Here is a 24,555-nt window from a genome sequence, read left to right as displayed (position 1 = left end):
GTCATGTCTGCATGTCATCATCGACTAGTCTGACCCCAGGGACAGGCCCTTCTGGCAATTAAGAAGTTGGAACCTGAAAATAGATTAAGCTTAAAAGCCAAGGCGATGAACTCTTCATTTCTCATTTGAAAACAAAAGAAACAATGTTTATTGGATGAGAACTAAAATTCAGAAACAATGTCTAAATTCATCATGCTTCCTGATATAAAATGTCAAATCCTCTTAAAAATATTCCATTTAATTTTATTGCATAAAATGGCGTAAAATGTTAACATACATGGATAGAAGGACTCAATTAAGAAATTTCTTATCCTTAAGGGACTTGATTGAAAACATATTTAGTTCAGCATAATTTGGAATTGATAGATTGGGAAAAATGAGGTTTGTCAAAATTTAAACACCCCTGCTTCCCTCTAGTCAAAAGCACACTTGGTAGTCTACAAGCTTCCAGTTTTCATGGATGAAATCCAAATGGGTAATCCACAAATTGAATTCCCATATTCCCTCATGGGCGACCTCCTTGACATCTCCACTCAAAGCAAAAACCTATCACACCCCATCTTCAAAGACTTCATCTTTTCTTCTCAACCATGTAGATATTGGCCACCTCTTGTCCATTTGTGGAAGAGAAGGTTACCTTCATTTAGGTTCTTCTCTCCATGCCTCTATAATCAAAACCCACGAATTATTTAATCCCCTGGAACAAAATGCCTTTGTCATTTGGAATTCTCTCCTTTCTATGTACGTAAAAAATGGGGTCTTAACTGATGCTGCTAAGTTGTTTGATGAAATGCCCATGAGAGATACTGTGTCTTGGAATATAATGATTTCTGGGTTTTTAAAAGATGGGAGTTTTGATGTGGGCTTTGGGTTCTTTAAACAGATGCAAAGTTTGGGTTTTTATAGGCTAGATCAAGCAACTTTTACCACGATTTTATCAGCTTGCGATAGGCCTGAGCTTGGTTTTGTTAACAAGATGGTGCATTGTTTGGCGGTTTTAAATGGTTTTCAGAGGGAAATAAGTGTAGGGAATGCGTTGATAACATCTTATTTTAAATGTGGTTTTTATAGTTCAGGAATGCAGGTTTTTGATGAGATGCTTGAAAGGAATGTTATTACCTGGACTGCAATAATATCAGGGCTAGTACAAAGTGAATTATACAGGGATAGTTTGAGATTGTTTGTGAAAATGACTAATGGATTGGTAGAACCGAATTCTTTGACGTATTTGAGTTCATTGATGGCATGTTCAGGTCTTCAGGCATTGAGAGAAGGGTGTCAAATTCATGGACGTTTATGGAAATTGGGTCTTCAATCAGAGTTCCGTGTTGAAAGTGCGCTAATGGACATGTATTCGAAATGTGGAAGCATGGGAGATGCTTTGCAGATTTTTGAGTCTGCAGGACAACTTGATGAGGTTTCCATGACTATAATTCTTGCAGGTTTTGCACAAAATGGGTTTGAGGAAGAAGCTATGCAATTTTTTGTGAAAATGTTAGAGGCAGGAACTGAGATTGACCCGAACATGGTTTCAGCTGTCCTTGGGGTTTTTGGTGCAGATACGTCCTTGGGTCTTGGCCAGCAAATTCACTCATTAGTTATCAAACGGAGATTTGGTTCTAATCCCTTTGTTGGCAATGGGCTTATTAATATGTACTCAAAGTGTGGAGATTTGGAGGATTCGACCAAAGTCTTCAGTCGAATGCCTTGCTTGAACTCAGTCTCTTGGAACTCTATGATAGCTGCTTTTGCTCGTCACGGGGATGGCTCTAGAGCACTGCAGTTATATAAAGAGATGAGATTGAAAGGTGTAGAGCCAACAGATGTTACATTTCTCTCATTGCTTCATGCGTGTAGCCATGTAGGCTTAGTTGAAAAGGGCATGGAGTTCTTAAAATCCATGACTGAAGTTCATAAGCTTACTCCTAGAATGGAGCACTATGCTTGTGTTGTTGACATGTTAGGTCGAGCAGGGCTTCTTAATGAAGCCAAGACTTTTATTGAGGGATTACCTATGAAGCCTGACGTGCTTGTTTGGCAAGCATTGCTAGGAGCTTGTGGCATTCATGGAGATCCTGAAATGGGGAAATATGCAGCTGAGCAGTTAATTTTATCAGCACCTGAGAAGCCTTCTCCTTACATTTTGTTGGCGAATATATATTCTTCTAAAGGAAGATGGAAAGAAAGAGCAAAGACTATCAAGAGAATGAAAGAAATGTGTGTTGCCAAAGAAACTGGAATAAGTTGGATTGAGATTGAAAATAACTTGCACAGCTTTGTTGTCGAAGATAAAAAGCACCCACAAGCTGAGATCATATATGGAGTTTTGGCAGAGTTGTTTGGGCACATGATAGATGAAGGTTATGTGCCAGATAAGAGATACATTCTCGCATACGTGAATCAAGATGAAAAGGGATTGCTGATGAATGATGATCGATTACTAGCTAGTAAACTAAGCTGTGAAGAAAATTAAGGGGACTGATATGCCATCGTTCATTACAATTTGGAAAGAAAGGCTGAATCTCTGCATGAATTTTGTAAGTCGAGTCCTCCAATTATAATTTTTTCAACTATTGAATAAATGATGAGCCTTGTTTTGATGTGATAAACAACTTTTTTTCTACCAAAAACAACGTGGTTTCAGATTTTTTTTTTGAAAAAATTCTCTAAAACGAGCTTTTCAAGTTTTTTTTTTTTTTTAAATCATAATTTAAGTTGATCTACCTAATCTACAAACTGAGTCGACCCCGAATTGAATCTGTTAATGATAGCTGAACTGGCTTATGCCCAGTATCATAATGTTCAAACTAGAAGACAGCTAGAGCGTATATGGCATCCAGCTCATTGCTCTTGCAGGCATGGGGTATACATTAATGATCATACACAACCTGACTTGAACTAAGGAAATTAGTCAGCTTTTGCAAGCTATGACCATAGTTCATAATCTGCATCAATGGAGGTCCTCAGCGATCGTTCTTGCAAGTGGGGTAAGTTTGTGGCATCAAATGCAAGACTACAAAGTACCGTCCAGACGGCTTCTTCTGGCCCCAGAACTCAATCATTCTTTCTTTTCCTGTATTTGAGCTGTTAGATGCATTAATTTCAAGATATTTCTCAATAAACCATAACCATCACTGTTATAGGTGGTCCATCCGGAGCTGTCTGACTTGCCCTTTGTCCTGGCAAAAAGTTAAATTGGAATTTACTCAATTAACCTAGTATGCTACTCTTGATATTTTTTTTTTATTTTTTTAAAAATAATATTATTTTGATTTTTTTTATTTTTTTTCTAATTAACTAGTTCAATTTAGATTAATTCACCCAATTCATGATTTGAGTAATCAACCTAAATTAAATTTAACAACTATAATTATTAAGATCGGGTTTAATGAAGAGCGATTCTGCTTGCTATAGTGATTTCAAGTTATTGTTACTCATATTTATTATGACAAATAAATTAAGTGAATTGCAACTAAAAAAAACTGAAATAATGGTTATTTGAAAAAAAGAATATTAAAGTTATTGTTACTCATATTTAATATTAAAGTATTAAATTGAAAAAAAGAATCTAACTGATTACCTAGTAAGCGATTCCTGCCTCAGTTTCCTACCTACCCTTGCAAACTGTTCGTTTCTGCAAAAACTGAACTTACGCACTTGTTTATTTGATGGGAGTTTACCAGCTTCCATTGGAGATCTTTCAAAAGACCTCTATTATTTCAATCTTTTGAATAGCAGTATAAGAGGAGAGATTCCGGATGGTATTGGCAACTTGAGTGGTCTCGTGACCCTAAATCTGCAGGAAAATTACCTGGATGGAACAATTCCAGCAGCTTGTGGAGAGCTGAGGCAGTTGCAGAGACTGAATTTGGGGAGCAACAGACTTCATGGCTTTCTCCCAGATGAAATGTTGCAGATGGAAGAACTTGGTATTCTTGATGTTAGCAAGAACTTCATAGCTGGTTCAATTCCGTCTTGGCTTGGAAAACTCTCACACTTGAGATATCTTGTAAAACTAAATAATTTGTCAATTTAATCCATTTTGCTATGAAAAGGTGTTATAATTAGTAAAACAATTATCAAAATAAAAGGAAAAAAAAGCTATAGCCTGGATAATTGTTCCTCAAAAGTTAATATCCAAGTCAGATTTTTTTGGGGAAACTACAATTTAGTCCCAAACTAAAAACTCATTCTCAATTGAGTCCCAAACCTATAAAGTTTATCGTTTCGATCCAAAATATTTCAAAAACTTCTCAATAGCATCTTTCTATTAATGTTCATTGACATAGTTGTCAATTTTTCTTCAAATTGATGCTGCTTTAGTGCATAAACATGCACATTAGACCGAGAATTTTAACATTTATTAACTTTTTTTCCTCAAAATTTCTTCAAAATGATTATATTTTGGTGCAAAAAATATGCACATTAAACTTAAATTATTAAAATGAATAGACAAAAGGAGATAATTGAGAACTGTAAAGAAAAAGTCTGGGATTTAATTGATAAATTTATAAGTTTGAGATGCATCTGAGAATGAATATATTTATTTTTGGGACTAAATTGAGGTTTCTCTTTTTTAATCAATTTCCAAGTCAGAATTCACTAATGCCAGAGGAAGAACATTGAAAACGCACCGTTTTGCTCTCTCCACAAAAAATCCCATCTGCCATCTCTCCGAAGCCACTAGTTAGTTAAAAAGCAAGTAGAAACACCATCACAACCACAGAGCAGAAAAATGGAGTCCTTGTGTTTCTACAGTTCTCTCCCTCCAATCCCTCCATTTCAAAAAACCGTTACAAACCCCAATAACTGTCGCAACTTTCCCTCCAAAACAATCCCACTTCGTTTATTCCCTTCTCTTTCAACTTCTTCTAAGTTCAAGCCTCATTGCTTAGGGAGAGCTGAAGAGGATTCCCCTCTCTCCACTTCTTCAGCTTACACAGTACTTGGCATCAAGCCTGGTTGCTCTGCTGCCGCGATCAAAGCAGCTTTCAGGGCTAAAGTATTAAGACATTCACTTTGATTTAGTTAATGTAATATAAAGATAGTGCTAAGATTAGTGGTAGTTGTTTAATAATAATAATAATAATATATGTTTATAGTTTATCATTCATTTAATGAAAATCTAATGTCATTGATTATTTTGTTTTGTTGGTGTGTAAAGGTGAAGCAATTTCATCCTGATCTTAATAAGGATGGCAAGGTCTCTGATTTAATGATTCGCCGCGTAATTCAAGCGTATGAGGTACTCAAAATCTTGAATTTGTGATGATTAGTGAGAGTTTGAAGATGATTGTGATTTGTTTGTGCTAATGATTTTTGTAGATGTTATCTAATTTCAGCCGACCAGAGATCATTGAAAGGTGAAATTTGATGGATTTTGGTCATTAACTTCTTTGAATTTTTTATTTTATTTGACTTGCTAAATGCTTGGAGATGCATTTGTAGGGAATGTTTGGATCCATTTGAAGAGCCAGAGTGTGAAGCATTTGATATCTTTGTTAATGAAGTTCTTTGTGTCGGCAAAGGTATTAATGTTAATTCTAGATATGCCATGTTCCAACCTTGTCTGAAATGAGAGTTTAGGGTTTCAAATCTTCACGAGCTTACATGTTGAGGAATTCTCTGTCACTTCAATTCCTAGTTAGGACCATAACTGGGTCAGAGCCCTTTTGAGTTTTTCACCTATACCGTTCAAGTTATTTGCAGGGTGTCCATATTCATGCGTACAAAGAGCCCCTTATGCCTTCACTTATGCTTCTTCAACTGGAACTGCACGGGCGACATCTCAAGGTTGGTCTACTATCTAGTGATCAGATTTTTTGGTGTCTGCGTCTTTCTGAGCTTGCCTCTATGAAAAAGCAGCTACGCAAAAGGATGAGACATGAAAAAATTGCAGTTCAAAAGTGTAATAATCCTATAGATTGGAGTTAAAAATGGCAAAGAAATGTTGGTGTGTGATTGAGTGCCAATTAAGGACATGAATTCTTACTAACATTTTCGGTTTTAAATTCGGTTTAATCAGGGCATGGCGAAGACTACCAAGTTCAGCTTGCAGTTGGTCAATGCCCCAGAAGCTGTATTCATTATGTTACACCTTCACAGAGAATTATACTTGAGGAATTACTTGACAGGTTACTATTTTTCACAGTCCCCGGAAAATTTTGCTGATGAACTATAGGCTCTTTGAAGTGATGCAACAAAGAAAATACAGCCACTTCACCAGTAATCCATTATGGTTTACTTCCTATGTCTTATCATTAATTGGTGCATGGATTGATAATGCAGTATCTTGGAGGTGCCTTATGATTGTTCAGCTGAGGCAGACTTGCTTTATTCACTTATCGTTAAAGCTAGGTTTGAGAACAATCGGTTCAGGAAGCCAAAGAAGCAACCAAAGACCTCAACCAAACATGTAGATTGGTTTTGATTTTGAAACTCTCAGTGAAGCAGTATCAACATCTATACTTTCAGATTTTGTGTGCTTCTTAGGACTCCAAATGCAATACTGAAGTTCAAAAAAGTTACCAAGTCTGCAATCGGTTAATATGTGAGACTTTCTGATATCAATATATTATTGGAAGAAAAAAGCAAAGGATCCATGGGGGATCTCTTCTTCAAACCCTGTGCCTCCAGTACCTGGTCCCAATCCATTTCTCAAACAACAGAAATGCTTGCTAGACACAAGTTGTACAACCCTTCCACGCCCTGTTTGCTACAGTTCATTGCATTGTACATCTCCACTCCTTGAGCAATGCATCCCTTAAGTTCCCTGATTAATGTGTCCCCTACTTCCTTGAGTAGGGGATTTGTATGGTATATCTTCAGTTCAGGTATGCTAAGTTTTAGGTATCAGGCAGAAATTAAGTTTCATGTTTTGTTCCTTTTGGGATCCAGTGTCTTGTATGATAAGCACTCCTCCCTTCGACATTTTTAATTTGAACTGGCTAGAGTTTACTGTGGGCATCTTATATAGACCACTGAACAACTGGTAGGAAAAGAGGATTGAATAATAGTAGTGTGTTGAACTTGGTTATTGCTTGCTATGACCGATGCTCATGTTATTAATTACTCATTGGGGTCCTCAACTCAGGTTTCTGACATGTATGAGCGAGGACCATAAAATACTTATCTCGATTGCTGCCAGAGAATTGATGTGTTGCCAACAAAATATGATAGATTCACCTAATATCTTATCACCGAGCAGGTAGGGAAAATGGATCAACTTGCAGCAATTTGCAAGTGGGTTCTGCCCGGGCAGGTGGTTTGACTAATTCTTCTTGGCTTTCTTCACATATTAATTTAATATTTACCTTAAAAGTCTTAGAAAAAAATGAAGAAATAGTACAAACAAAATCACTATTGTGTCTGCTCATCAAGAAGCATTTTGTTCCAATATCTCTGCTAAGAAAGAGCAAAAGAGAGGATGTCATACCACCAAAACTTCACTGTGACGGTCTTCTGTCTCATCTGTTATCTCATGCCAGCAAAATCAGCATTTGTTTGCAATTTTACTGATTGTCAAGCCCTTTTCAAATTCAAGGCAGGCATAATAATTGATCCAGAAGGTCAACTCCAAGATTGGAAGGAAGCCAATCCCTTCTGTAACTGGACTGGAATTACATGCCACCAATCTATCCAAAACCGGGTTATAGATCTTGAGCTCACAAACATGGACTTACAAGGAAGTATATCACCATTTCTATCCAATCTTTCTCTTCTCACCAAGCTTTCTTTGCAGAGTAATAGTTTCCATGGAGAAATCCCAACTACCTTGGGAGTACTCTCACAGCTAGAATATCTGAATATGAGTGAAAATAAGCTCACCGGTGCCTTTCCAGCTTCACTACATGGTTGCCAAAGCTTGAAATTTCTAGACTTGACTACCAACAGCCTGTCTGGGGTCATTCCTGAAGAACTTGGCTGGATGAAGAACCTGACATTTTTAGCTATCTCTCAAAACAACCTCACTGGGGTCATTCCAGCCTTTTTATCAAACCTGACAGAATTGACCCGACTAGAATTAGCTGTGAATTACTTTACTGGTAAAATTCCATGGGAACTAGGAGCTTTGACCAGGCTAGAGATTTTGTATTTGCACCTGAACTTTCTTGAGGGAGCAATACCTGCATCACTAGGTAATTGCACTGCATTACGTGAAATTTCATTGATTGAGAATCGGATATCAGGAGAACTCCCTGCCGAAATGGGGAACAAGCTCCAAAACTTGCAGAAGTTGTATTTTATAAACAACAACATTTCTGGCAGGATTCCAGTGACATTCTCAAATCTTTCACAAATAACACTGCTTGATTTGAGTATCAATTACTTAGAGGGTGAGGTTCCTGAGGAACTGGGGAAGTTGAAGAACCTTGAGATCCTTTATCTTCATAGCAACAACCTGGTTAGCAATTCTTCTCTCAGTTTTCTTACTGCTCTTACAAACTGTTCATTTCTGCAGAAACTGCACTTAGGCTCGTGCTTATTTGCTGGGAGTTTACCAGCTTCCATTGGGAATCTGTCAAAAGACCTCTATTATTTCAATCTTTTGAATAACCGTATAAGGGGAGAGATTCCAGATAGTATTGGCAACTTGAGTGGCCTCGTGACCCTCCATCTGTGGGACAACCGATTGGATGGAACAATTCCAGCAACTTTTGGAAAGCTGAAGCTGTTGCAAAGACTATATTTGGGGAGAAACAAGCTTCAAGGTTCTATTCCAGGTGAAATGGGGCAGATGGAAAACCTTGGTTTACTTGATCTTGGTAATAACTCCATAACTGGGTCAATCCCATCTTCACTTGGTAACCTCTCACAGTTGAGATACCTGGACCTATCTCAGAATAGCTTATCAGGAAATATTCCCATCAAACTCAGCCAGTGCAATCTCATGATGCAGCTGGATCTATCTTTTAACAATCTTCAGGGGCCTCTTCCACCAGAAATCACCCTTTTGGCTAACTTGGATCTCTTCTTCAACATTTCAAATAACAATCTAGATGGGGAAATACCTGCAAGTATTGGAAAGCTGGTATCTGTACAAGCTATTGACTTGTCAGTGAATAAATTTTCTGGCATGATATCAAGTTCGATTGGAAGTTGTGCATCCTTGGAGTACTTGAACCTATCCAAGAACATGATTGAAGGTACTATTCCAGAATCCTTGAAACAAATTACATATTTGAAAGTCCTGGACTTGTCTTTTAATCAATTAACAGGCAGAGTTCCGATCTGGCTTGCCAATGCCTCAGTGATGCAGAATTTTAATTTTTCCTATAATAGATTAACAGGAGAGGTTCCAAGTACGGGAAGGTTTAAAAATCTTAATGGAAGCTCATTGATAGGAAATGCAGGCTTGTGTGGTGGTTCTGCACTAATGAGACTCCAGCCATGTGTGGTTCAGAAGAAAAGGAGAAAGGTAAGGAAATGGGCATATTATTTGCTTGCAATTACGATTAGTTGTTCTTTATTGCTCTTGATATTTGTCTGGGTCTGCGTTCGAAAATTATTTAATAAGAAAGCCGAGGCAGAATCTGAAGGACCAATTCTAATGGCTTCCCCATCCTTTAATGGAGGCCGAAATTTGACTCAAAGAGAGCTTGAAATTGCAACCACTGGTTTCAATGATGCCAATCTCTTGGGGAGAGGAAGCTTTGGATCTGTTTATAAGGCATGGATTGACGATAGCATATCTTGTGTTGCGGTTAAGGTTCTAAATAAAGACAATAGGCAGAGTTACAAAAGCCTAAAAAGGGAGTGCCAAATACTGTCAGGAATTAAGCATCGGAATCTGGTTAAAATGATTGGATCAATCTGGAGTTCACAGTTCAAGGCTCTTATCCTTGAGTTTGTAGGTAATGGAAACTTGGAACAGCATCTTTATCCAAGTGAGTCTGAAGGAGAAAATTGTCGATTGACATTGAAGGAAAGATTAGGAATAGCAATAGATATTGCAAATGCCTTGGAGTATCTTCATGTGGGATGCTCAACTCAAGTCGTGCACTGTGATCTGAAACCACAAAATGTTCTTCTTGACGATGATATGGTGGCCCATGTTGCTGATTTTGGAATAGGAAAGCTCATTTTTGCTGATAAACCAACTGAATATTCTACCACAACAAGTGTTGTGCGAGGATCTGTTGGTTATATTCCTCCAGGTATGCCTTTGATTGGCTTGTGGTAATGATTCATTGACTTGTGTAAACTAGTCTACATACTCTATTCACCTGGCAGTGCATTAAGATTTATCCAACTGAGATGTATATTTTTCTTTCTTTCTTTCTTTCTTTCTTTCATTTTGCTGAGGGTACTTGCTGTTTGCAAACAGAATATGGACAGAGTACTGAAGTATCATCTAGAGGAGACATATATAGCTTCGGTGTCATGCTGCTTGAATTGATAACGCGGAAGAAACCAACAAGCGAAATGTTTGCAGATGGACTTGATCTAAGGAAGTGGGTGGACGCTGCATTTCCTCACCATATTTTGGAAATTGTAGACGTGTCATTAAAGCAGGAGTCACTTTCAGGAGATGCAAGTGGTGATTTACAAAAGCTGGAGCAATGCTGTCTTCAAGTGCTAAATGCAGGGATGATGTGCACAGAAGAGAACCCACTGAGGCGTCCACCGATCTCTTTGGTCACAGGAGAGCTTCAGCATACTTGGAAAGAAATGGGATTTGACAGATAGAGCATGGCTGGAAAAGTATCATATGATTATGACAGTGTTTGATGATGTCAATGAAATTTAAGGTGTTAAAGCTTTTGTTTAGTTATCATTTCATTACAAAGAATATGTATTCTTCATTATGGATCGCATTCAAATGCTGCAATGAGAAAATAATAAGGAAAGCATAAAGTAGAAGGGTGTTCATAGTGGCTTGACGGATTGATTCTTGCAGCAATATATACACAGTACACCTTTTTTACTATGACTTCCTCTCTATAAGATTATTTCTTCAGAATTCAGTCTTTGGATTTGAGATTATGTTTTTTATGTTCAACGCGGCTGAAAACCAGTGTTTAAACGCATGAACTTGATGCTCCTGCAAAGTGTGAGACCAAAGAAGGTTATCATGAAATTTTCAAGTGACAAGTAATGGTTGACATTGCCAATATTTCTTAATACTGGTTATAAAAAAAAGGCTAAACTCAGGTTGAAGGGTGAAGAATTTTATATTAAACAATGTATAAATCCATGCTACAAATATTAGCAAGGGCACAAAACTTGGTTTCTGCATCCAAGCCTCCAAATTAATGCCCTGGTGACAGGAAACTACTTGGAAATTACTCTCATGAATCGGTTAAGTGAAGAGAAAATGCCTGCTGCCTTGCTGAATAAAGAAGGTCCCTGCTCAGATTTCTCTTCTGCATTTCCAAATATTATCTGTAGACGATAAATAAGTAATCAATATACATAACTTTTCATTAGAATCTTATTTTTCCCTGCTAATTCAATGCGGGGACTTCAAAACTTTCTGGTGGTAACTAACCTCGATTTCTTCCGCATCCGGACGTCTTACGAATTCTTGTGCGAGAAGATATCTGTTTGGCCTATCTTTATCATCATAAAAGACCTTCCACATCCTGGAAATGATTAGAGTGGAGAGAATGAGGAGTGCATGCAACTCTCAGAGAGAATCAATACACCACAGGAAATATGACTGAATATTGTATTGAGCTTAGACCAAATGTGCCTAAAGGTGGTGGAAATGTTCTGAATGGCTAGTGACTCTTACCCTGGATAACACCTAAAGACAGCACCGGCTGGCAGAGGTCTCATTGAATAAACTGTTGTGAATGTGCTGCAAAATAGATGATATACAGCGGATTACTGTCACATAATCACAGACTAATGCAATATTTTGTGAATAAAAAAATTACCTCAGAAAGTATCTCCTTAGATTCCGTACATTAATCCCAACTCCTACATCCTCACTGATGAGACGCGGGTTCCACATGATAAGAGGCCTTGGCTAGCAGTATATGAGGAAGTACCATCAGATAAACTATCCTTCCTAGCTTGAGGTGTATGAACATGATGAAGAAAAGAAAGAAAGAAGAAGTATCTGTTAGTAACATACCGGGTCATCTGATAGATCAGATACAATTTTCTGCACTTTTTCCAACATCTGATAATCAGGAACAACCATAACAACAATGTCATCTTCGATCTGAACAGGCTTCCGGTCACTTAAGCTGTAAAACAGCAAGGCACAAAGTTTCAGGCATATATGCAAGAATATGAATCAATTCAAACAGGTGTACAACCTTTGAAAATGTACAGATTCATATTTACAAGGAACGGCTATGAAACTCTTTCACTGCAATTAATATGCAAGTCCGATGCAATAAAATGCTAGACTCAATTGGACAAGGTAGATTTTAGGAACTAAATACTTAAAGAGGATTTTATCAACATGGTGGAAACTACCTTGAAAACCCAAAAGCTGCATCTTTCCACAGGTATTTTAGAAGTGCAGCAGCACCGGCATCTGGAAAAATGGCTTTGATTCTCTGAGTATTGAATATTAACAAGCAAAGTTCAGAATCAAGAACGTGGTGGCTAAAGATGTAAGTGGAAGAAGTCAGGCACCATTGGTCATCAATTTCCCTCTAGCAATTAATCATCCTTAGATTGCATTGTTTTCGTGATTAGTATAAATAAAGAATTTTGTTCATATACTGTGGCTTTATTAGTATTTTAAAGTAAAAATATACCTGGCTTCCTGTTTCTTCAATAAGTGTATCCAAAAAAGTCCTTGACAGTTCCCATAGCTCAGCCTGTGCACCTTCATCATCTAGAAACTGCAGCTGAGGGATTAAGAGCTCGACCTGGAAAGAGTTAGAGGGTTAGAAAAAACTTGAAAGGTAAAAAAAGCAATTAAAATGGAGAAAATCAAGTGATTCAATTGCAATTCATGCAAAAAATTTCACCACCACAACAAAAGTTCAAGAATCTGATATCTTCCCTTTGAACTTGCGGGCAAAGTGAACTGAGCCATGTCCTATACTTGCTCAACCTGGACAGATTAAAAGCTAAATTTCTCGATTTGATTGAAAAGGTTGATGATGTGAAGCTCAGTAATAGGAGGCAGTTCAGGATTTGCAAAAAGGTTTAAGACTGAAGTACCTAGTTCCAGCAATGCAATAATGTTTCATATTCTCTCTTAACTCTTCTTAGACCTGGGTTTGGACAGATAAACCCTACCCAAGTGTTCCGTAGAACAAATCAAGGTTTTCGGTTTCTTGATTACACTTAACTAGACCTTAAGGATGGCAATATTAAAAAACTACACTGCAAAAAATCACAAAGTGATTCCAAACAGAGATGATCTCAACTTCAAAATATAAGATTACATTTCCCTTTGTCACATACTATGGCTCTCATTCCTCCTGAAGACACAAACAAAGCACTAGCTTGGCTAGATTGCCGGACTGCACCCTCCAAGTCAGAAGGCAGGCAGCTGAAAAATGAAGAAAATAACATCACTCAGTTTGCTTTCATTTAGTATATAAAGCATTACAAGTCAGTAAACATGAATGCCGAAAGATCTTAATACCACCGATCCACTTTACTTTTGCTTATCCAATACAGTATAACATAATGGACTAGAAATCCAAAGTAATTGCATATTATTCATGCAGAAAACCTTCTCCTTCCCTACTCAATATCAATGAATCTGAAAAAAAATTTTCTAGTGCTACAAGAAATCGCAGTTTTCTCTATAGATTGATACATACACAGATGGAAGAATGACTCTATGAAATGACAAGTCTTTGGAAAACACTAAATCAACTATAACCCAATCTGACTGATACAGATTTAAAACTCAATATGGGATAGAACATGCATTGAAGTACTATTTTCAAGCTTATGACATGGAAATTCAACCAATTTCAACCACGCTAAACTGCAGGCTTAAGCTGATAACCAAAGTCAATTGCTGGATCAACTGAGTGAAGTAAAGAAACAAAAGGGTATCGTTATAATTTTGTGTCTCTACATCAACTTAGGGGTAAAAGCAAAAGCAGCACAAAACAAGAAAAGTTGTGTACACAAAAGAAACTGAATTACCTGTCATCTTCTTCTTGAACAGTTTGTGCTTGTTCTTGTAACTCCATGGCCTCTTCAAGGTTATCTTGAGAAGCATCATCACCTTCGAATTTCTCAAACTTTGCCAAGATTCTTGATGAGTTTCTTGTACAAAGTGAAATCCCACTTAAGTTTGCGTGTGAAAAAGATAAGGTAAAGTGAGTGGTGGAGATTGAGTTGTTTGGTATTATTGATGGTGCCATGTAGGAGTGGAAGGAACAGCTTGGGATTGAAGTAGCCATTGAAGCTAAGCTAACTACCAACTGCCAAGCTGCTTAGGACATGGATTTTTATCAGAATTTTTGGGGGACAATGGAGCTGCTATTTTTCTTTTCTTTGTTGCTAGTGAAGCAAGCTTTATGTGAATTATTTGGAGACAAAGCAGACACATGCACCAAAAAAGAGAGGAGGATAAATTCACCTTTGTTACTGAAATTAAGTGTAAAGTACTTCTATTTAAGTAAATCATGTCTAAAAAAGAGAGAGGATAAATTCACCTTTGTTACTTGAATTAAGTGTAAAGTACTTCTATTTAAGTAAATCATGTCTAAAGGAACTATAAAAAAGTTTTTCAAATTTCAGTAATGGAGACATGTTGACTTTAAGTTATTCTACCAACCTCACTAAAAATAAATTAAAGTTGACCTGAATTTTTTTTTCTCTACTGTAAATTTCTCTTTTTCTAGCTAGTCATTTCTCACTTTTTAATGGATATAGGATTTTCTGTATTTTATTTTTATTTTTAGAGGACATACACTTTTTTTTCATGTTGTTAGTTAATCTAAATTTTCTCATTTTTCTTTAACATTTTATTTTAATGTTGTTACAGTAATTGGGATATGATTAATTATGAGATCAGTTGACAATGAGAGAATATAAATTAGAAATGCCAAGTGAAATTATCTTGATTTTCTACTTCAAAGATTTTTAATTGAAGTTTAATTTCACATACACTCCTGACAAACTATTAAAATAACACAAAAATTCTCAAATCTCCCTTGTCAAAATTGAAATATATATATATATATATATATATATATATATATATGACTAGTGTTTTTTTCATTAATTCAACTAATGAAATATTTTGAGACCATTTTTTCATAATAAAACTAAATCTCTATTCAATTAAGTTTTATAAAAATCATATATTTACAATAAATTTATCTTTTCTCAATGTAAAACATAAAAAAAAAAAATCTACTAGATTCACGTGCTATAATTATAAAATTCAAATCAGATTGATAAATTAACCTGAGATCTAATCAACTTGAGATCTAAATCGGCCTGAATTGAATAAAAAGAAAAAATTTGGTATGATTCAGACAAAATTCTAATTGATTCTAAAAAAAATCAAAATTACATTGTTTTTATTATTTTAAAAAGTTTTATCTAGGAAAATATTGGATTTGATCATTAAATTTTTTTTTTTAGATTAATCTTTTGACCCCCCAAGACCTTGCTTCGAGATCAAACTCTCTCTAGGGTTTTAAAATTATGTCGCATGGAATATAAATATTTTCATGATCTAAAGTAATGTATATTCATGAGAATTGGGAGTAATTTACAAATTAAAAGGAATTATATATATAACTAATAGGCCTTGACCTTTTACCTTATCAGCCAGCACCACATAAGTAGGCCCAATTCTCTTTGTTCGAGCCCAAAATATCTCTCTTTCAAATTAAATCAAGCGCTCCATTATATAGCCGTTAGAAAGCCAAAAAACAGCTCTCTCTCTCTTTAATCTAACGGCTATCAATCTCACCCTCTCATTTCAAACTTCAAATTCCCAATTTTAAACCCTAAAATTCTTTCACTTCTCTAATTTTTCTTTCTCAATTTCAATTTCAAGGCCAACAAAATGACTGGTACTATCTCTTTCTCTGTCGATTGGCATCAATTCTTGATATTTTTTTATGATTCTTGATTGACATAGATCGAAATTGCTCAATTTCTCTCAGATCTGACGGTAGACATGATCGAAGAGATCTGTGATCGTATCCAAACTGTTCAAATTTCTGATTCCTACCCTTCTCTTTCTTCTACCACAGGTCAAGATAATAGTTTTAGTTTCTGTAAATATGATTTCATTGAAATTGAAATAAAACTAAAGTTTTTTTATTTTATTTTGAATTATTAGAGATTATATATTTAATTGATGATTTTTTTTATTTTTTATTTTTGCTTCAGAGGAAATCACAGAGACTAAAACTATCGAAGAAGGTTTGTGAATTTTGTGATTTTCTTTGTTAATTTCATTTCAGCCCTTCAATTTTAAAGAAATTTTAAATTGAGTCATTTCTTTGACTTGCTTCTGTTTAAACCTAGAAATTGTAATTTAAAATTGTTTGCTTTATTTGTTTTCGAATTCAATTGTGACTTCTGACTTCAATTGTTGATATCTTTCTAATTCTAGGGTTTCTAAAATGCCCAAATATTTTTTTGCTTTTTCATAAAATTTAATTACAAAAAAAGAAGTTAAAATTGAGTCAAATTCGGCAGTAGTACAGTAGACATTTTATATTCTTTCTTGAACATGTTTTGATTCAAGAGCTTTTAATTTGAATGGTTTTTTTTAAAAAAAAAATGAATTTTCAGGAGAAACTATTAATTCGGAGGAAGAGAACGAAAGTAGCAGAAACAGAGAAGTTTCTCCACCTCAAGGACCCACGCTGCCAATTTTGCAGAAAGTTATCCATTTGAGCAATAAAATCCAGGTACAACTTTTGAGCTGTATTGATGCTATAATAGTTGGAGGATAAGATGAATTAAGAACTTGGTTTTAGTAGAAATTAGTAAAGTCTTAAAATTCTTGTCTTGAGCTCAACAGAACCTACAAAAACATTGTTTTTGCCAGTAAATTAGGATTTTGCATCAAGTATGCTGATGGGGTTTTTTCAATGTAGAATTTGAAGAAAGAACATGCAAGTCTTTCTGATCAAGTAAAGACTGCTAAAGATTCAGTACCTGGTCCTGACATTTTAGACAGTCTTCAGAAATTCAGTGAGTATTGAATAGTGAATTGACTTTGGTTTCTTTTTTTCTTGTTTAATTTAAATATTTACTTGATGGAATATTGGTGACAGGTAATGAATATGAACTTTTAAAGAAGAAATATTTACAAGAGTTGTCTGAGAGGAAACGACTTTACAATGAGGTGATCGAGCTTAAAGGGAACATCAAAGTCTTCTGTAGATGTAGACCACTAAATCAAGTCGAAATTACAAATGGTTCTAACCATGTCGTTGAATTCGACTCCTCCCTTGATAATGAGCTGCAAATCATTTCCTCTGATTCTTCCAAGAAGCAATTTAAGTTCGACCATGTTTTTAGGCCTGAGGATAGCCAAGGTGATCTATATATTGCTACTGTAGAGAACTTGTTATATGTTATTTGCATTATTGAAGCATCTAATCTCTTATCTTAATGATATGCAGAGGCTGTTTTTGCCCAAACTAAACCAATAGTCACTTCAGTGTTGGATGGCTACAATGTCTGCATATTTGCCTATGGGCAAACCGGTACTGGAAAGACGTTTACCATGGAGGGCAATCCAGAAAACAGGGGAGTGAACTACAGAACATTGGATGAGCTGTTCCGACTTTCCCAAGAAAGAAGCGGTGTTATGAGATATGAGCTGTTTGTTAGCATGTTGGAGGTTTACAATGAGAAGATAAAGGACCTCTTGGTTGAAAACTCCAACCAACCAACTAAAAAGTTAGTTTAGTTTTTTATTTTGCTCTGTTAATCAAAATGTTTTCATTTATGTCAAATTCTCTGGCTGGAAAAATTTTATACTGATAATTTGCTACAAGACTGATATATGATTTTACTTTACTTCTTGATGAGGGAAATTATAAATGTCGTGCTAATTATTCATCAGCAGGATTTTCATTCGAGTTCTGTTTTTTTTTTTTTGTTGCAAAAGATAACTGATAATAAATTGTGTTAGACGAATCAAGTTTGTTGAAATTTTATTTGTCTATGCACTCACGAAGGTTGGAGATAAAGCAAACAGCTGAAGGAACACAAGAGGTCCCAGGACTTGTGGAAGCTCAGGTGAATGCCACGGAGGATGTGTGGGAGTTACTCAAGTCTGGAAGTCGTGCTAGATCTGTTGGATCAACCAGCGCTAATGAACTTAGCAGCCGTTCTCATTGGTAATAATATACACCCACTTTCTTCTTCTTTTTTAGTTTATTTCTTTGTCAAAACAATTGTTTTGTGGACATTGATCCTCGAAGTTGAAGATGGTTTTTTGGATTGATAAATCCCAACTATGCATGAATCAAGTCAATGGTTATGGTAATAATGCCCACAATATTGTTGCTTTGCAGTTTGCTGCGAGTAACAGTAAGAGGAGAGAATTTAATAGATGGGCAGAAGACAAGGAGTCACCTTTGGATGGTTGATTTGGCTGGTAGTGAGCGTGTGGGAAAGATTGATGTTGAAGGTGAAAGATTGAAGGAATCACAATTCATTAATAAATCTCTTTCAGCACTTGGTGACGTTATCGCAGCTCTTGCATCCAAAACTGGTCACATTCCCTACAGGTGGATCTCATACACACACTTGTAAACCTAGCAATCCAATTACTCCTGTAAACCTACTATCCAATTACCATTCTAATGAAAAGATTAATTCTCTTTGCTTATCAGGAACTCAAAGCTGACTCATATGCTACAGAGCTCTCTAGGTGAGCAAGTTTGACATATTTTTTATGGTTACTGAACATTTTTTTACCTTTTTGTCAATGAAAGATGCCAAGTTAAATGTGAAACGCAGGAGGAGATTGCAAGACCTTGATGTTTGTCCAAATAAGTCCGAGCTCTGCTGACGTTGGAGAGACCATTTGTTCACTAAATTTTGCAAGTCGAGTGCGGGGAATTGAAAGCGGTCCTGCTCGCAAACAGGCTGATCTCTCTGAACTTTCCAAATACAAGCAAATGGTATGTATTCTTCTTGTACTTTGATGAAATTTCTTTTATTCCAGTTTACTTCGTCTCGATTCAGATTTTTCTTCTTTTCAACTACATATAAGCAGGTAGAAAAATTAAAGCATGATGAAAAGGAAACAAAGAAGTTACAGGATAGCTTGCAATCATTGCAGTTGAGGCTTGCTGCCAGAGAACATATCTGCAGAACTCTGCAAGAAAAGGTAATGATGACTGAGGTTCCATTTTGCAGCTGCTTCTCATTTATTATTGTTATGGAACAAGTGGTAAATTACTAGAAACATTTTTTCTCTTGCTTTTATTGTTCCCTAATTTGGCTTCTATATAATTTTTAGACTATACAAGTAACTCTTTTCTTGCAACAGGTTCGAGACCTCGAAAATCAGTTGGGGGAGGAAAGAAAAATCAGAATAAAACAAGAAACAAGAGCTTTTGCAGCTGCTTCTCAGTCTACGAAACAAGTAGTAGAGAAGAGTAAAACAGACAAAAAGCCACCTCTGGGTCCTTCAAAATTCAGGATGCCATTGCGAAGAATCACCAATTTCATGCCTCCGCCATCTCCCCTACAGAAACAGAAAACCACCATTACTAATTCTGCTGTATCTTCAATGCATGACAAAGAAAACAATTCAAGAACCACAATGTCAGGGACAAATACAAAAGGCCTTATGAAACCCAGGCGAATGTCCATTGCAATCAGACCTCCTCCTCCAATGTCAACACAGGTTTTTCAGCCGAAGAGACGTGTATCCATTGCTACCTTCCGTCCAGAGTCAACCTCAAACATAAGCACGCCTCTTCAAACCTCTCGATATAAGAACGGGAATGTAGTTGGCAGGCAATCATTTGTCAGGGACCCAAAAAAGCCAAGGTATTCAAAGTTGTTTTCTCCATTGCCAGAGTTCAGGACTGCATCAGAGATTACACCTATGAGAAACAGTAGTAGTAGATTCATGGGCAGTCCTCCAACACAGGCAGGTTCATGGAGGCCGAAGCACCCAACAGTAGTTGCACTGCAACGAAAATCTTTGGTGTGGAGTCCGCTCAAGTTGAGGAACATGCAAAATGCCCGGAGACCATCTTTGTTGCCTTCTCGACCATCAAATAATGAGGTGCAATGAACCTTTAGTCTTCATTGTCGTGAGAGATAGTAGGAGTATACTTGTTTTTCTTAGTCGTCATCCTCCATCTTTTCCTATATAGATTCTATCTTCTCCTCTGGATTTTACTCGCAATTGTATGCTTCTTGCTTACTTTATAAGCACGCCATCAAAACTCAATGCAATGTTCAGTGACTTTTTTCTCCATCTTTCCCACATCAGAGATTGTCGTTTTTACAAGGATATGGAGAATGCTTCATCAGATGAAATATGCATAGTGCTTGCACGTTGTCGTGAGCGAGTTTATAAGGTTTATTTGAATTTTTATTAATTTTAAAAACTATAAAATCCTTGTTATTTAGACCCTTTCTTCTTCTTCTTAATACTAATTTACAGTCAATGGGCCGTGCTGCGGATAGATAAAGTTATTTTCAACACAAAAAAACATGTATATATAAAAGTATTTTGAGTTTTTTTTACTCTAGTAACAAATTATAATCACAAATACTAAAAACTTTATGTTAATTAAATAAATCGAGAAATATTTATAATAATAAACACATAAAAAAAAATTATTAACAATAACTAAAAATAGAATTGAAAAACTAAAAGACGAGTGTTTATTAAAATATATAATCTTAGAACATGCAAAACAAATCGGCTGTAAATCTCGAAACATGGATAATAGATCTGGTTGTGCTTATGAAAATATATAATCTTATAGCATATACAATAAACCTAGTTGTAGATCTCGAAACATGAAGATTAAGCCTAGTTGTATTTAATAATTTTATTTTTATAATTAATTTTTTTATTGAATCTGATAAGAAATAAAAAAGAGTAAAAAAAATGCAGGTGAGATTAATTTTTTTTCAAACACAAACATGTTCAGTCATCATTAATAAGTTTATTAAGAGAAAAAATAATTATAAATTCAAAATATCACATGTATTCAATGATATTTTTATAAAAATAATTATTTTTTTTTAAATTGTTGGATGTATTTGCGAGGTGCTTTATGACCAATTGTTTCTTTCTACAAATCACATGAAAAGTTTCATTAAATATGCTGCTAAATATTTATATGCATGACTCATGTAATGTATTTGATTGTAAATATTTTTAAAATAAAAAATAATTTAAAAAGTAATCTTTATTATATTTATAAATACCCTTTAAAAATAATATTGAACAAAAGTTGTTTTTATAGAATATGAATGAAAATAAAAATATTTTATTACATATTAAAATTAAATTTTTTATTGCTTCATTAAAATTGAGGCTTATCCAAACAACCATTGAAATATTTATTTTAATATTCCAATTAATGTTGGTAAAATTTTCATTATGAAATAATAAACATATTTATTTCATTGTTTGTTTTCTAATTTAAGAAAAACAACTCTAAGTGTGTTATTTTTTCTTTAAAATCTTTCTTGATGTAGTTTTGTTTCATCAGTTTAATATGTATTTATATGATATGTATTGTATACATATTTATTAAACCCAACTCAGGTTGGGTATAAAAAAAACTCAACTTAAAATTGATTTGATCAACCCTGCAGGTTAATTCGTGACAAATTAGTTTAGTTAAAGCATAGTCTGATTATTTTTTAAATCAAAATAACATTGTTTTAAATTTGAAAAAATTAGAATGATGCTATTTTGATTAACCCGGTTAACATACTTGATCATTTTGATTGACTCAAATTAATCAACCCAACTCATAACCTAAATCCTAAGCCATGTTTGAGAGTGTGGTTGCGGTTATGCTTTTCACTTAGCAATGTATCAAAATGATTTTTTTTATTTTTTTAAAATCATTTTTAATATCAGGATATTAAAAATAATCTGAAAACATAAAAAAATATTAATTTGAAGTAAATAAAAAAATAAAAAAAATTCAAACTTTTTCAAAAATATTTTTAAAATACAAAAACAAAGAGGATCTATTGTGTCAAGTCGGGTTTTAATCTATGTTGCAAAGTGGAGGTTCGCATAAAGAAAAGGGATATCAAGGATGGCATAAAGAAAACCAAAAGAGTAACGTAACAAACATCCCATTAACCCTAGATTGCTGTATGTTTGGCAAAACTCTCTAGTTGGATCAATTTTTTTACTCAATAAATAAATAAGAGTATAAGACTCGGCCAGAAAACACATAATTAAATACAAAATTAAATTATTATGAAGGCCAAGGAGTAGTAATTGTACATCATTTTGTTTTTCTTTTTCATTTTTTTTTCATTATTGCTAAGCCTTTTTAATCAAATGCACTAGCATATATGAATGAGAAGACTCAATTCAAAATTTTATGGGACTTTAAGGATCTAATTGATATTAGAAACAAATATTTGAAGACTTAACCCTGTTTGGCATTGCGTTCCAAACAGGGGTTGGGCTAGATATAAATTTTTTAAAATTTTTTTATGTTTTTCGAATCATTTTGATGTGCTGATATCAAAAATTATTTTTCAAAAATAAATAAAAATTATTTTGATACATTTCTAAGTAAAAAACACTTTAAAAAAATAATTGCAATCATATTTTCAAACACTTGAGATTCCCTATATAGTTATTAATGAGATAGCATGACTAATTTCATGAGTGAAGCAATATAAAAATTTTCTTTCACATCTTATGTATGCACCACATAGATTATGTTGGGAAAAGACATTGAAGCACAACTACCATTAACCTTCATCATATATGTGGAATCAAATTCATACATTATCAATCAAAAGTGGTTCTTCTTTAGACAAGTTTAAGATTAAGAACACGAAAAATCCTCAACCTAACCAAATTCAAGACCATAAACTTGGTGGGGAACTAAGATTTTTGTTCACAAAAACATTGGATAGTGATGATGTGTTGGGTTTAACTCTAATTGGAGATTCAAAAAACTACTTACAAGGTCTACCAAAACCATTGCTAGATGAAATAACCACAAGAGGGCTAGGGCTTGACATAGAAGTTTACACATCAAATATGACACATTGGGGGACAATTTACAATGAAAAGGCAAGCAATAACTTCAAATTCAAGAAAACAAATAATTGGGTTGATCTTCTTACTGGGAGTGAGATTAAGATTGGTGAAAAAATTGATTGTTGGGCGCTGTACAATGCTGAAAAAGATCTAAATAGTATTTTAAGGCTGCTAATTGAAAAGGTAAGCAATATTGTTTTATAATCAAATTAATTTTGAAAATTATATTCATCAATTTTAAGACATTGAGATTGCAGTCAAAGTATTATTATAACTAAATTGTGGATTTTGTTTTTGAAATAGGTTTCCACTTAAAAGGATGGTGCTTGTTTAATGAGGAAGGGTTAGGGTGGTGGAAGTGAAGGGGGTGGGGCTAGTCACGGTGTTAGTAATTTTCCTTGACATATTCGAATAAATGCTACAATGCTGAAAGTTACTTTTTGATAAATAAAAAGCTTTAGGCTACAATAAAGAGTACTTTTTTGTACTTTTTTTTCCCAATAAAAGGCCCAACTTAATTACTTTTTTGGTGCAGAATTTGTTTATTTATTAACTTTCTAAATTCATTATTTGGACATAGAAATGGCTATCCTAACTAAAATTTGCTTAAATATATTTTCAATTCAATTTTTCACTTTTATTCGATAACCCTTTCGAATATACTTAAAATCATAGTTATTAAATATAATTTGACTCAACTAATTTATCCAATAAATTTATTAATTTGGATCTAATTTCAATTTAAATTATTGTTTATGTTGATTTAGATAATTCAATGAGTTAACCGTGATCCAATTGATTTGATTAATTTTTATTGAATTAAAAAAAAACCAAATTACACTTATAGTCAAGTTTAGATGTTCGAATGGCAAATTTGAAATAAATATGATGGTGGTAGCTTTGAAAAAGCAAGCTCCGTGCCTGTAGTTTTGCGTAATTATAAACGACATGTCGTCAGAGAACACAAATTAAATTCCACTCCGTCCTCCCCCTCCTCCTCTTTTTTTTTTTTTTTTGTAAATAAATAAATAAAATAATCTGTCTAAACAAGATTTTAATTATGAAAACTAATGTCAGAGAAATTGAATGCCAACCATTTGAATAAATGTTATTACTTTTTGACAGTTTAATACCAATTTATGTTCGGTTTGGTTTTTATAAAAAATAATAATTAAAATTAGTTTTTTTTAAAAATTTAAAACTAATTTTTTTGAAAAATTTTTTTAAAAATAATAATTACTTTTATTTTTTATTTTCATCTTAATATACGGCTAATGATTATTTATTTATTTATTTATTAACACATATAATTAATTCTTGATTTATTTAATTAAACAATGGTATAAACTTTTCAATTTATATTTATAATTTTTTTTAATTATATACAAAAAAACATCAAAGTACAATTTTTGTTA

General features: G+C 34.3%; 4 protein-coding genes and 1 long non-coding RNA gene across 5 annotated transcripts; 3 read left to right on the top strand and 2 right to left on the bottom strand.

Annotated features, from left to right (window-relative positions):
* Window positions 1-367: 367 nt before the first annotated feature.
* Window positions 368-6,966, top strand: LOC133669448 (pentatricopeptide repeat-containing protein At3g05340-like). The gene is made up of 8 exons (XM_062089590.1): window positions 368-2,415; window positions 4,792-5,002; window positions 5,165-5,245; window positions 5,326-5,363; window positions 5,449-5,528; window positions 5,710-5,793; window positions 6,026-6,134; window positions 6,289-6,966. Exons 1-8 carry the CDS (start codon window positions 461-463, stop codon window positions 6,428-6,430), a joined length of 2,700 nt encoding a protein of 899 aa, XP_061945574.1. The 5' UTR covers window positions 368-460; the 3' UTR covers window positions 6,431-6,966.
* LOC133669449 (uncharacterized) lies at window positions 2,753-4,094 on the bottom strand. Its single transcript, XR_009833896.1, has 2 exons — window positions 3,581-4,094; window positions 2,753-3,179 (listed from the first exon to the last, which is right to left on the bottom strand). It is a non-coding gene; the product is annotated as an uncharacterized LOC133669449 (long non-coding RNA).
* On the top strand, window positions 6,698-10,930 carry LOC133669446 (putative receptor-like protein kinase At3g47110). The gene is made up of 3 exons (XM_062089587.1): window positions 6,698-6,833; window positions 7,094-10,157; window positions 10,328-10,930. The coding sequence occupies exons 2-3, from the start codon at window positions 7,427-7,429 to the stop codon at window positions 10,687-10,689; spliced, it is 3,093 nt and encodes a 1,030-aa protein (XP_061945571.1). The 5' UTR covers window positions 6,698-6,833; window positions 7,094-7,426; the 3' UTR covers window positions 10,690-10,930.
* A 225-nt stretch (window positions 10,931-11,155) lies between these two features.
* On the bottom strand, window positions 11,156-14,500 carry LOC133669447 (uncharacterized). The gene is made up of 9 exons (XM_062089588.1): window positions 14,077-14,500; window positions 13,378-13,465; window positions 12,720-12,833; window positions 12,433-12,515; window positions 12,083-12,197; window positions 11,883-11,974; window positions 11,738-11,803; window positions 11,492-11,585; window positions 11,156-11,385 (listed from the first exon to the last, which is right to left on the bottom strand). Exons 1-9 carry the CDS (start codon window positions 14,334-14,336, stop codon window positions 11,275-11,277), a joined length of 1,023 nt encoding a protein of 340 aa, XP_061945572.1. The 5' UTR covers window positions 14,337-14,500; the 3' UTR covers window positions 11,156-11,274.
* A 1,327-nt stretch (window positions 14,501-15,827) lies between these two features.
* On the top strand, window positions 15,828-20,359 carry LOC133669272 (kinesin-like protein KIN-14S). Its single transcript, XM_062089340.1, has 13 exons — window positions 15,828-15,965; window positions 16,059-16,148; window positions 16,288-16,320; window positions 16,696-16,814; window positions 17,004-17,100; window positions 17,184-17,447; window positions 17,535-17,814; window positions 18,096-18,257; window positions 18,435-18,650; window positions 18,756-18,793; window positions 18,883-19,046; window positions 19,142-19,255; window positions 19,418-20,359. The coding sequence occupies exons 1-13, from the start codon at window positions 15,959-15,961 to the stop codon at window positions 20,171-20,173; spliced, it is 2,340 nt and encodes a 779-aa protein (XP_061945324.1). The 5' UTR covers window positions 15,828-15,958; the 3' UTR covers window positions 20,174-20,359.
* Window positions 20,360-24,555: the final 4,196 nt, after the last annotated feature.

The sequence above is a fragment of the Populus nigra genome, chromosome 12, assembly GCF_951802175.1.
Source record: "Populus nigra chromosome 12, ddPopNigr1.1, whole genome shotgun sequence".
Taxonomy (NCBI): Eukaryota; Viridiplantae; Streptophyta; class Magnoliopsida; order Malpighiales; family Salicaceae; genus Populus; species Populus nigra.
The sequence above is the reverse complement of the archived record's forward strand: the minus strand, read 5'-3'. Positions and strand labels throughout refer to the sequence as shown.

Coding starts and splice junctions, on each gene's coding strand:
- LOC133669448 (XM_062089590.1), top strand. CDS start 461: ATGAAATCCAAATGGGTAATCCACAAATTGAATTCCCATATTCCCTCA. Junction 2,416..4,791: donor GTGAATCAAGATGAAAAGGG/ATTGCTGATGAA, acceptor ATTTCAAAAAAC/CGTTACAAACCCCAATAACT. Junction 5,529..5,709: donor AGTTCTTTGTGTCGGCAAAG/GTATTAATGTTA, acceptor AGTTATTTGCAG/GGTGTCCATATTCATGCGTA.
- LOC133669446 (XM_062089587.1), top strand. CDS start 7,427: ATGTCATACCACCAAAACTTCACTGTGACGGTCTTCTGTCTCATCTGT. Junction 10,158..10,327: donor TGTTGGTTATATTCCTCCAG/GTATGCCTTTGA, acceptor GTTTGCAAACAG/AATATGGACAGAGTACTGAA.
- LOC133669447 (XM_062089588.1), bottom strand. CDS start 14,336: ATGGCTACTTCAATCCCAAGCTGTTCCTTCCACTCCTACATGGCACCA. Junction 12,516..12,719: donor TTGAAGAAACAGGAAGCCAG/GTATATTTTTAC, acceptor TTCAATACTCAG/AGAATCAAAGCCATTTTTCC. Junction 11,386..11,491: donor CGGATGCGGAAGAAATCGAG/GTTAGTTACCAC, acceptor TATCGTCTACAG/ATAATATTTGGAAATGCAGA.
- LOC133669272 (XM_062089340.1), top strand. Junction 17,815..18,095: donor TCCAACCAACCAACTAAAAA/GTTAGTTTAGTT, acceptor GCACTCACGAAG/GTTGGAGATAAAGCAAACAG. Junction 19,256..19,417: donor GCAGAACTCTGCAAGAAAAG/GTAATGATGACT, acceptor TTCTTGCAACAG/GTTCGAGACCTCGAAAATCA.